At 41.2% G+C, this 13,167-nt stretch overlaps 1 protein-coding gene across 1 annotated transcript in view; it reads left to right on the forward strand.

Annotated features, from left to right (window-relative positions):
* MCCC2 (methylcrotonyl-CoA carboxylase subunit 2) overlaps positions 1-13,167 on the forward strand; it is a 66,694-nt gene that overhangs the window by 15,934 nt on the left and 37,593 nt on the right. Inside the window, exons 5-6 of the mRNA XM_064376038.1 lie at positions 709-836; positions 2,541-2,653. Coding sequence (XP_064232108.1) covers positions 709-836; positions 2,541-2,653 — 241 coding nt within the window. The remainder of the gene's footprint in view (positions 1-708; positions 837-2,540; positions 2,654-13,167) is intronic.

Consider the following 13,167-nt stretch of genomic DNA (forward strand, 5'->3'; position numbering starts at 1 on the left):
AGATCGCGCCATTGCACTCCAGCCTGGGTAACAAGAGCGAAACTCCGTCTCAAAAAAAAAAAAAAAAAGAAAACCATGGGGCTGTAATGTTGAAGAACTTTGGAAAATACAAAAAATAAATCTTAGTACTCTTGACAGGTCAGTTTCCATTTTTGCAAATTACCCCCCTAAAAGGAAATTTTGAAGTTTTATTATGAGGGAATTCTTTTCCCTTGAGACTTGAAGTTTTTTCTCATTATTATCATCTTGTTGGGACCCTTTCATTCAAAGAACCATTATGACACATGGATTAGGTTGTTAGTTTTTTATGACTAATCTAGGACTGATGGCTCTTTAAAAGTCAGCTGGGCGTGGTGGCTCACACCTGTAATCCAAGCACTTTGGAGGCCAAGGCGGGCGGTTCACCTGAGGTTGGGAGTTCAAGACCAGCCTGACCAACATGGTGAAACCCCATCTTAAAAAAAAAAAAAAAAAAGTCAAGTATGAGGTTTGTAAACTTGTTAAAAGTAATCTTTTTGTATTACATAAATGAATATGTGAACTGTGATTAAAGCGTGCATTTATGTCCTAAGATTGTTGTCTGCTAATGGTTGCGAATAGTGATGTGTACTAGAAGTTGAAGGTTGTATTGGAGTGTCTTGTAATGAGTGTACTTAATTTTGAAGAAAGCTTTTAAATTCTCTTTCCAATGAAATTTCTGCCTTTCAGAGTAGAATGCATGATTCTTGCCAACGATGCCACTGTCAAAGGAGGTACCTACTACCCAGTGACTGTGAAAAAACAATTACGGGCACAAGAAATTGCCATGCAGAACAGGCTCCCCTGCATCTACTTGGGCAAGTCACAAAAGTTGTAAAATAAACTATGATTAGCTGGTAAAATGCAAGACAGTTTGGAAGGCTGTATGTATTACATTAGGGATGGATATTTTAAAAACCTGTTAATTTCTCCCATAATTATAAAGGAAACACAGATTCTTTGCTGAAAACTCTGGGGGAAAGTAAATAAGAACTGTTCGTAATAGTAGTGCATAATACAGGCCGGGCGTGGTGGCTCACACCTATAATCCCAGCACTTTGGGAGGCTGAGGTGGGTGGATCACGAGGTCAAGAGATCGAGACCATCCTGGTCAACAAGGTGAAACCCCGTCTCTACTAAAAAATACAAAAATTAGCTGGGCATGGTGGTGCACGCCTGTAGTCCCAGCTACTCAGGAGGCTGAGGCAGGAGAATTGCTTGAACCCAGGAGGCGGAGATTGTGGTGAGCTGAGATCGCACCATTGCACTCCAGCCTGGGTAACAAGAGCGAAACTCCGTCTCAAAAAAAAAAAAAAAAAAAAAGTAGTGCATAATACTCAAACATGATGCCTGCCAGTTTTTTTCTCTACACATTGTGTGTGTTTCTCTAGATTCTGTTTCTCTTTTAACCATTATGGATACAAACTATGAGAAAAATAATAACCAATATTTGTAGTCTCTTGAATGCCAGGTACTGTGTTAAATGTGCAAGTATTTTATAATTTGAGCAGATATAATTTAAAGTAAATTTAATTTTCAGTGAAAGTAAATTTATATTTGAAATTAAAATACATTTAAATCAAAGAAGCTGAAAGCAAAGCAGTTTAAAATAGGCCTTTCCTGGATATTGGGTTAGTCTGGAAATTTCCAGCATATGTTGTTCATTTATTCAGGTATTTGAATGGGTACTGATATAGAGGTGTTTTTTGTTTTTGTTTTTTTCTGTGAAATTGGATTTACCTCGTTACCTCACAACATGAACTGCTCTGCACATAGAGAAAATAGCAAATGAGACCCAGCTGCTGCTGGTGCTGTGCCGGTCACCACAGGGGACACAGTGAGGAGGATTTTGTTGTCTGTCTTCCATGAGCTCATAATGAATTGGAGACAGCATATAATATGCAACCAACAAAAGACTTAATGGTTGCAGATTCTGAACTAAGTGCTTTCTAAACAGTTTTCAGGTCATCCTAATATATGATATGGCTACTTTTGTTATCTTCATTTCATGGGTAAGGAAACCGAGGCATAGGATGGCTAGGAAACACACCTGTAATCATACAGCTATGAAGTAGTGAGCTACCCTTTGAACTCAGCTAACGTGTAGCTACCGCTCCAGTTTGCAATAAAAACAGTATCAGAAGGCAATATGTATAAATTGTCATATTAATTCTGTAGATTGCTTTTGTATTGGTTTAGAAGAAGGAAAGATACTTTTCCACTTTCACTGTTCAAGAATTTATGATGTTTCTGGGGCTTTAGCTGGCCCTCAAAGGAGAGAATGGTATAAACATTTCAAGGAGAATTTTGCAGAGGTAGGAAAGCCTAATGGGTTTGGGGCAATGGATCCTTTTGGCTGCATTAGGGGTTTGGAGAATGAGGCTCTGTAATAGTTTAGAAAGACAGGCCAAGTTTTTTGTAAATATGATCAAAAACCGATATTGTCATCGATACAAGTTTTCCTCTGTGTAGCACATTTTGTTCATAGAGACGCTTATTTTTCTCATTTTCCTTGTCCTCAGTTGATTCGGGAGGGGCATACTTACCTCGACAAGCAGATGTGTTTGCAGATCGTGACCACTTTGGCCGTATATTCTATAATCAGGCAATTATGTCTTCTCAAAATATTGCACAGGTAATTTTTCATTAATGAAGTATACAGTGGTGCTTTTTACTCCAAATGTCTTTACTAATTAGGTACCCTGGGATGGCTTGAAAGTAAAACAATTTAATACAAAATCTAATCTTCTTCCTCAGAGAAGATCTTAAGGTTGTCTCCAGTTAGAACCTTTTATTAACTGTAGGAATACTCCTGTATTGTAATATGATTATTAAAACAGGTTTCAAAAAAGAAAACAGGATTTAAAAAGAAAGGGCTCCAGTAATTCCTTTTCTAGGGCTCCACCCTGCAGAAACTCCAATATATGTATAAACAGATACTTAGAAGAAGAGTTCAAGGCCAGGCACTGGCTCGTGCCTGCAATCCCAGCACTTTGGGAGGCTGAAGTGAGAGGATCACTAGAGCCCAGGAGTGAGAGACCAGCCTGGACAACATAGGGAGACCCTGTCTCTACAAAAAAATAAAAAATTAGCCGAGTATGGTGTGGCACATGCCTGTGGCTCTAGCTTTCGGGAGGCTGAGGTAGGAGGATCACTTGAGCCAGGGAGTTTGAAGCTACAGTGAGCTGTGGTTGTGCAGCTGCACTCCAGCCTGGGCAACAGAATGAGATCCTGTCTCCAAAAAAAAAAAAGAGAAGTTTATTATAGCATTGTTTGAGCAAAAGTTAGAAAATAACTTGTCTGTTAATGGGAGATTAATAATACAGTTTTTAGCCGTTAAAAGGAATGAACTAAAATTGCGTCTGTCAACATAAGTCTCAGAAAGTAGGTTGAGGGTTGGGTGCGGTGGCTCATGCCTGTAATCCCAGCACTTTGGGAGGCTGAGGCGGGTGGATCACAAGGTCAAGAGATCGAGACCATCCCAGTCAACATGGTGAAACCCCGTCTCTACTAAAAATACAAAAAATTAGCTGGGCATAGTGGCGTGTGCCTGTAACCCCAGCTACTCAGGAGGCTGAGGCAGGAGAATTGCCTGAACCCAGGAGGCAGAGGTTGCGGTGAGCCGAGATCGCGCCATTGCACTCCAGCCTGGGTAACAAGAGCGAAACTCCGTCTCAAAAAAAAAGAAAAAAAGAAAGTAGGTTGAGTAAAACAATAGTAGAATAAATGTATAGCTAATTACTGTGTATGTAAAGGTTAAATACATGAAATCATACTGTGTATGATTTGTCTATAAACGTGTGTGTGGGAATAACTCAGCTTTAAAACCATGGTTGCCTCTGAGGTGGAGGAGACAGAGACCAGGTGGGAGGTAGATAGGTGCTTCAGCTATATCTCAGATATTTTATTCCTTAAAAAATGATCTGAAGTAAATTTTGCCTGATGTCGAGATTAAGGCTAGGTATTAGATGAATGGATGTTTATTATTCTGTAATCCTCTTTGCATGGTTGAAATACTTTATGATACAGATGCTCCTACTGCGTTTTCATTTCCTTATTGAATTTCTTAAGTTTGTAATATTTTTAATATTCTAATTAATCTACACCTGCAATTATTATGTATCTTTTTGATTTTTTATCAACATAGTTGGTTGTAATTGTTTATTGTATATTCTGCTGTTACGCAGTGACCTTGCCTACCTATATGCTTTACTTACCTAAATAGAAACTTCAGCTTTGCTTACTTTTGCACAGATGGCCATTGCATTATCTATATGAAATTCTTATTGTGGTCTCCATTTAATCTGGTATTACAATTTTTTCTTTTAGAGAAACAGGATCTTGTTATGTTGGCCAGGCTGGTCTCAAACTCCTGGTCTCTCCTGGTCTCAAGCAGTCTTTCTGCCTCAGCCTCCCAATGTTCTGGGATTACAGGCCTGAGCCAGCATGCTGGGCCTGATATTGTAAATTTTATAACTTACCTTGTGTTCATTTTCTAGGGCTTTTGTAACAAATGACCATAAACTGGGTGGCTTAAAACAACAGAAATTTATGTATTTATTTAGAGATGAATGTCTTGGTATGTTGCTCAGGCTGGTCTTGAACTCCTGGCCTCAGACTATCCTCCCACTGTAGCCTTGTGAGTAGCTGGGAATATAGGTGAGAACCACCATGCTCGGCTAACAGAAATTTATTCTGTGAATTCTGGAAGCCATAACCCTGCAGTCAAGGTAGCAGGGGGGCTGTGCTTCCAGGGGAGATTCTGTTCCTTTCCTTGCCTCTCCTAGCTCCTGGTGGCTCCAGGTATTCCCCTGGTTCCTCCAGGTATCCTCCCATGTCTGTGTCCATCTTCACATGGCCTTCTCTGGGTATCTGGGTCTTCTCCTTCTCTGTCTTATAAGAGCACTTGTCATTGAATTTAGGGACCACTCAGGTAATCCAGGATGCTTTTTTCTCAAGATTCTAATTATATCTACAAAGATCCCTTTTTCAAATAAGACCACCTTTACAGATTCTGGGGATTAGGATATGGCTCTACCTTTTGTGGGGGGAGGCTGCTGTGTAAGCACTATAGCCCTCTGTCATCTAACATGTTCTTTGCTGTGTCTTTCTCCTGCCAGGTAGGGTCTCTATTCCTGTGGAACTTAAAATTTGAAGTGCTTTAAAATCAGCTCTTTTAAAAATTAAATGTGTACATACTTCTTGGAATAAGCAATACCTGCTTATGATAAAAAATTCAAAATGCTTGAAGGGCATTTGAATATCTATTTTCCTTTTACTTATTTTCTTTTTGTTTGTTTGTTTTTTTAAATATTAGGGCTGGGCATGGTGGCTCATGCCTGTAATTCCACAGCTTGGGGAGGCCAAGGCAGGAGGATTACCTGAGCCCAGGTGAGACCAGCCTGGGCACACACCTGTGGTCCCAGCTATCTGGGAGGCTGAGGCAGAAAGATTATTTGAGCCCAGGTGTTTGAGGCTGCAGTGAGCTGAGATTGCACCACTGTACTCCAGCATGGGCGACAGAGAGAGACTCTGTCTCAAAAAAAAAAAAATGCATTTCAACCTGTGATGGAAATGGATAGGGCCTAGAAGAAACAAAATCACGGTTTGATTACTTTGAGGCTCTCCCACAAAAAGATTGAGGAGGAAACAGAACATCCTGGGTAAGACGGACTTTTTGTATTCGTGTGCATTTCAGCCTATCCAGTTGGCATAGTTAAGCATGACTACTATAGAATCAGTGGTATTGATCAGTCAGCATGGTTGATAATGTTCTTAAATTCTTGACAGCTATTGAATTCAGATGTATATTTTGTGGTTTTTATATTTTAATGGTGGCTCTTCTGGTAGGGGCAGGAAAAATGTGATGTGGACAGTAGTATCTGTTTTCCACTTTGAATTGAAAAAAAAATAAGGTGACAGATTTAAAAAAACATTATATTTTTAATGGCTTTTCCATCAAGCAGTTGGAACTTTTTTCTTTCTCCGAGTTATATTATGTTTATCACAGTTTTTCTATGGATTGGATAGTATCGTACAATTTTGCAGTGAGGAATGGAGGTCTAGAGTTCACCTAGCTTTTCAGATTTAGATAAAAAGCCTCTTAGCTCCCTGTCAGAGACCCTTTACATGGGGCAGGCTGCTGACCTACAATATGTCATTTGCTTTCGGTGCAATGAGACCCAGTCTCTATTTGTTCAGGCAAGACCTGGAGGGTAATGAAATTCTATCTAAAGCTCTTCCAGATGCTTACCTCTGTTTTGTAGTATCTCATTTCCTTTGCTCAGAAGTGTTGCCTGTGCCTTCTGTGGAGGGGATGACAAGTATTATTACTGTCAGATGTGTCTCATTCTCATCCTTCTTGTGCTTTCTTACTCTGGATTCAAATTTTAGACTCACAACACCTTGCGAGAGTGATCTCTTTGTTCCTGTCACAGAGCAGGCCCACCTCACTGGTGGCTGTGTGGACTGTAGCCTCTCGGTGGAGTTCTCTGGAGTTCACCTCTGTCCCAGTGCAGATGCAGGTCCCTGTGATGTCTGCCCAGCACAGTTCCTGTGTTGTGCCGCATCACAAGCCAAATCTCTACCTCCGAGTCTGGTTAGAAAAGGTTCTGGTCATGCATCTTATGTCCTTTCAGTGTCCTCTTAGTGGCGAATGCAGCAGAATTTTCCTTCTAGGGTTTTAGATCACTTGTCCAATGAGCTTTGTCCAGTGTGGCCTCATGTAATGTCTTTGTGGTACCACCAATGAATGCTTTGGGACATGGCAAGTTGTTAATGCTGTTTGGCTCTGAGACCCCTGTGCTTTGTGAGAGGAAGAAGCAGATACAGCTGGGTGCAGTGGCTTATGCCTGTACTCCCAGCTTAGAATGCTGAGATAGGAGGATTGCTTGAGCCCAGGAGTGCTACCTGGGCAATATTGGGAGGCTTCATCTCAAAAAAAGAAAAAAAAAAAGCAAACACAGTGGCAGAACTCTTGTTTCATTCACTTTGTCACCTTTTATGAGTAAGTGAGTGACTCAGAACTAAATGACGAGGATTATTAGTTGGACATGGTGGTGCACCTGTAGTCCCAGCTACTCTGGAGGCTGAGGTAGAAGGATCGCTCGAGCCTGGGAAGGCAAGGCTGCAGCGAGCTGTGATTGCACCACTGCACTCCAGCCTGGGTGACAGAGTGAGACCCTGTCTCAAAAAGAGAGGAGATTATATGACATTGCATAACAATGACTGATCATTAATTAGTGCCCTCTCTTATCTCTGCTTTTTGTTTTTTTGAGATGGAGTCTTGCTCTGTTGCCCAGGCTGGAGTGCAGTGGCAGGATCTTGGCTCACTGCAACCTCCGCCTCCTGGGTTCAAGCGATTCTTCTGCCTCAGCCTCCCGAGTAGCTGGGACTACAGGTGTGTGCCACCACGCCCGGCTAATTTTTTGTATTTTTAGTAGAGATGGGGTTTCACCATGTTAGCCAGGGTGGTCTTGATCTCCTGACCTCATGATCCGCCTACCTCGGCCTCCCAAAGTGCTGGGATTACAGGCGTGAGCAATGGCACCCAGCCTGTTTTTAAATTTAATTTTTATTTCTGTGATCAGAATTTGCTTTTATCAATATTAAGATTTTGCCTGTTGGTTACCAGAGGCTGGTAATGGGAGTAGAGGGTTGGGGGAATGTGAGGATGGTTAACGGGTCCCCCCGCAAAAAAATAGAAAGAATATATAAGACCTACTATCTGACAGCACAACTGGATGACTGTAGTCAATGATAACTGCACATTTAAAGTAACTTAAAGTATATAATTGGATTGTTTGCAACTCAATGAATAAATGCCTGAGGGGATAGATGTCCATTCTTCATGATGTACTTATCTCACATTGAAAGCCTGTATCAAGACATCTCCCGCTGGGTGTGATGCCTCAAGCCTGTAATCCCAGCACTTTGGGAGGCCAAGGTGGGAGGATTGCTTGAGCACAGGAGTTCAGGACCAGCCTGGGCCAAGTTTCTGGTCACACATCTTGTATCCCTTCAGTGTTCTCTTAGTGGAGAATGCCACAGAATTTTCTTCCTAGGGTTTCAGATCACTCGTCCAGTGAGCTTTGTCCAGTGTGGCCTCATGTAACGTCTTTGTTGTACCACAAATGAATGCAACATGGCAAAACCCCCTCTCTACTAAAAAAAAAAAAACAAAACTCACATATCCTGTAAATATATAGACCCTACTATGTACCCCAAAAATTAAAAATAAGAAAAAGATTTTTGCCTGTTAGATACTTGTTTGAGAATTTTGACTCCTTGGTACTTATTTTTTTGACTTTTATTAAAAAAATTTTTTTACAACAGCTTTGTTGAGATATAATTCAAATATCATACAACTTACTCATGTGATGTGTACAATTCAAAGGCTTTTAGGATGTTCACAGAGTTGAATGAATCAATTTTAGAATATTTTTATCCCCCCATTAGCAGTCACTCCCCATTTCTCTCCAGTCCCCCCAGCCCTAGGCCACCACTAAGCTACTTTCTGTCTATAGATTTGCTTGTTCTGGACATTTCATGTAAAGGGAATCTTATATGATAAGTGGTCTTTTGTGACTGGCTTCTTTCACTTAACACAATGGTTTCCAGGTTAATCCATGTCTTGCTCCTGGTTTTCCTTCACTCTCTGGGATGGCACAGAAAGTTGTACGTATTCCTGCAGTATGTTTCATAAACTGTTCATGAAAAAAGAAGTTCTGTATGTGGTCTGCCGTCTCTGGAATAGTTGAACAGTTTACAGATAGATTCTTGAAGAACATCAATAAAAAAGTGCTTCCAAACAAAGTCGTCTGAAGTCTTCAGATGTACTTCAATTGCAGTAACTTAAGATAGATGTTTTTTGATCGCTGTATTAATTGTTCTATTGCAGCAAAACAAATTGTCCCAAAACTTGGGCGGTGTAAAACAAGACATTGATTATCTCTCGCAGTTTCTGTGGGTTGGGAGTCTGGGCGCAGCATAGCTCTGGGTCTCTCACGTGGCTGCAGTTATCTCAGGGATTGACTAGGAAGGACCCACGTCCTGGCTCACTCCCATGGCTGTTGGCAGGGTCCAGCTCTTTGCACGCCTCAGTTTCTTACTGGCCAGAGGCCTTCCTCAGTTGCTTGCCATACGGCCTCTCCCTAGAGCATCTCACAGCATGTCATGTGGCTTCATCAAAGCAAGAGAGAGACAAGACAAGAAAGAGGGCCAGCAGGATGGTCGACAGTTTCTCATGGCCTGACCACAGAGGTGACAACCCATCACTTACTATATTCTGTTTATTACAAGCAAGTCACTGGACCCACCACATACTCAAGAGGAAGGGACTGCACAGAATGTGAATACCCAAGTCAGGGGTTTTGGGGGACCATTTTAAAAGCCTGCTTACCAGAATCTCCTGTCCTTTTCTGAGCTTGTGTAGCTAGTATCAGAGAGGTGGATTGCTGATTTCCTTGGTTGTTGAGGAACTGTGGAGAAATGTGTCAGAAGTGCCCTTAGCCATATGGTAAAATTCCCTGAAGTAGATATGCTAATAATTTGTCAGCTATTCCCTTGTGAGACTTTTCTAGATCTTGTTTCCATCCTTCTTTCCCTACTCAAATGGTGTCTTAGGCATTTCCAGCTGTTATACCAAATTATCATAGACGACTGGCTGTCTTAAACAAGAAACATTTATTTCTCACAATTCTAGAAGATGAAAGTCTCCAGAAATAAGGGTATGAGCATTGCCTGGTTCTTGCTCAGGGCCCTGTTCCTATGTTCTCACATGGGGGCCAAAGAGGTCTCCTGTCTCTTCCTGATGTTATGAGGGCACTAATCCCATCACGGGAGCCCTACCTTGTGACCTCATCTCACCAAATTACTCTCCAAAGGCCTCCACCTCGCATACCATCACACTGGGGAGCAGGGCTTCAACAGATGAGTTCAGAGGAGACACCAACATTCAGTCCATAGTAGACGGTATGATAGCATTTGGTTTCATTTTTCTTTTTTTTTTTTTTTCCTGTTAAAAAGTTGTTTATTGGCCCGGCACTGTGGCTCATGCCTGTAATCTCAGCACTTTGGGAGGCCGAGGTGGGTGGATCACCTGAGGTCAGGAGTTCAAGACCAGCCTGGCCATCATGGTGAAACCCTATCTTTTTAAAAAATAATAATAATAATAAAGAAAAAAAAGTTGTTTATTTAAAAATACCTTCTTCCAATTCTGATTCCATATCAAATTAAGGAGTGATAGTGCAGCAGTAACTCATGAAATTCATGAGTAGGGAGGATGGTAATGACCCCTTTAGCTCATTAGTATAATCTAGTAAGTAGTGAAATGCAAATTCAACTTATTCACAAAAAGCAAATGTAATTTGCATACTTCATATAAACTAATTTATAACGCTTGTCTTCATATTTCAGTTTAAGGTTCAGATGATATAAAATGCCTAAAAGACCAAGCAATGCTTTGGATTTTCTTTTTTTCCAAAATTCAAGGAAAACAGGTTTCATTTTTCTTTCTTTCTTTTATTTTTTTGAGATGGAGTCTTGCACTGTTGCCCAGGCTGTAGTGCAGTGGTGCGATCTCAGTCCACTGCAGTCTCCACCTCCTGGGTTCAAGCAATTCTCCTGCCTCAACCTCTCTAGTAGTTGGGACTACAAGTGTGCGCCACCATGCCCAGCTCAGGTTTCATTTTTCTTACTTTGCCTGCCTCCCTCCCTCCCTGCTCTTCCTCCCTGCTCCTCCTCCCCTCCCCTCCCCCCCTTCTTCCTCCCTTCCCCCTCCTCTTCCCCTTCCCCTCCCCCTCCCCTTTTCCCCCTCCCTCCCCTCCCCCCTCCCTCCCTCCCTCCTTCCCTCCCTCTCTCCCTCCTTTCCTTTCTCTTCCCTTCTTTTCCCTTCTCCTTCCTTCTCTTCCCTTCTCCTCCCTTCTCTTCCCTTTTTTTGATGGAGTCTTGCCCTGTTGGCCCAGGCTGAAGTACAGTGGCATGATCTCAGCTCACTCCAATCTCTGCCTCCCAGATTAAGTGATTCTATTACCTCAGCCTCCTGAGTAGCTAGGTTTACAGGCATGTGTCACCGCACCTGGCTAATTTTTATATTTTTAGTTGATACTGGGTTTCGCCGTGTTGGCCAGGCTGGTCTTGAACTTCTGGCCTCAAGTGATCCTCCCACCTCGGCCTTCCAAAGTGCTGGGATTATAGGCATGAGTCACTGCAGCCAGCCTGTCTTACCATTTCAACACAATAATTCCTCTTCTTCTGTTTCCTCCCCCAGTTCCCTCCCTCATCTTTGTCTTTGAATTCTTGCTGACAGTTGCTTTCTTTGCCTTCCTTTTGCTCTCTGGTTGTCTTCATGAGACTCTGCCATGCCTGTTTAGTTTTTTAGGTATTATTTTTGAAAACTGTTCCCTTTTAGATTTGACATCGCTGTGACTCTTCTGTTAAGTTCCTTGACTGTTTTTCTGTTTAGGTACTGAAATAGTTTGAGCTGAACTCAGTGTTCTGGTACAGAGAACAGGATGCTAAGGTAAAATTGTGTCCTTTGCTTCCCACAGAAAGTTGAAAAAGAAAGCCCATAAAAACTTCAGACATGCAGAAAGTATACAGAATAATAGAACTGAATACTTGTGTGCTCACTACCTGGATCTATTAAGTGTTAATATTACATTTTGTTATTTTTGCGACAGATTTGAAAAGAACAAACTCATTTAATAAGTTTATCCATTCAAAATGTGTTGATGGACATGTTGGTTATTTACACATTTTGGCTATTGTGACACTGCTACGTGAGTGTTTCCCTGTGCTCATAGGCAGGTTTATGTAGCCATAGATATCTGTAACACAAACTTCTGGGTGATCGATAAGCAAAACCATAAGTGATTGATAAGCAAAACATCAAGTGATAAACACTTTTGTAATATGTTGACAAATAAATGTTGAAGCCACTTTTAATAACATACATGAACACTTTATATGAGGAAGAATGCTTTTTGTGTTAGCCATTTGGATGGAAAAATGTTAACCCATGTTACCTTTCATCTTTTCGTTAATACTAGTATGGCATGCTGTTTTTCCGAACAGTTATGTGCATGCCTGTAAGGAAAACTGATGGAATATTGGAATTGGTAGCAAAAATTGCTTTCATATGATAATTAAAAAATATTCATTATATACTTTATTTTTCTTTGGTGATATTGTTTATTCCTATTTAGGAGTCATCAGCCAAACCTCTCTTTATTATTATTTGTACCATACTAATTTCTGAGCAAGATTTTTTAAAGCTTTTTATTATGGAAAATTTTAAACACACAAAACTAGAGAAAGTAGTACTGTGAACCCTATCTACACATCACCCAGCTTCAATACAATCGACTTTTCTTTTGAGCAAGGTTTTGTTTGTCTGTTTTTTTTAGACAGAGTCTTGCTCTGTTGCCAGGCACCAGGCTGGAGTGCAGTGGCGCGATCTCGGCTCACTGCAACCTCCGTCTCCTGGGTTCATGCAATTCTCCTGCCTCAGCCTCCCGAGTAGCTGGGATCACAGGTGTGCGCCACCATGCCCAGCTAATTTTTGTATTTTTTAGTATAGATGGGGTTTCACCATGATCTTGATATCTTGATCTTGTGATCTGCCCACCTCGGCCTCCCAAAGTGCTGGGATTACAGGCGTGAGCCACCGCGCCTGGCCTGAGCAAGGTTTTAAAGTGCAATCTTAACATTAGTTTTATATTTAGAAAGTATTACATCCAGGGTAACACAAAATATTAGTAATACCCATTTGAAGAGTTATTTCAATGTTCCTGTGAGGTAAGTGGCGAATGTTTAGAGGACTAATTATTAGACATAAAAGCTGTCCTTTTAATACAGTTTTGCAAAATTGTGGGTATATTGTGGGTTTCTTCTCTCCATTAGTTTCTCAGGCCAGTAGTCTATCAGGCCAGTCTTCTCTCTGACAGGAAGATTGTCCATGAGTTTTGTAAAAATGAGACATAAGCCCTTCAAGATGTTTTGATACAAGAAGTCAGAAAACTATTTCAAACATTTAGAGGACTTCGTTTTTAAAATGATGTTCAGGGACCAACCACACATGTCCCCTGGTCACTGCAGTGTTTGTGGGATTCTGGATCAAACACTATACAAGTCACTGCGTGAGCTGCA

This window comes from Aotus nancymaae, unplaced genomic scaffold (assembly GCF_030222135.1).
Source record: "Aotus nancymaae isolate 86718 unplaced genomic scaffold, 86718_ANA_hifiasm-v0.15.2.pri h1tg000014l, whole genome shotgun sequence".
In the NCBI taxonomy this organism is placed as follows: Eukaryota; Metazoa; Chordata; class Mammalia; order Primates; family Aotidae; genus Aotus; species Aotus nancymaae.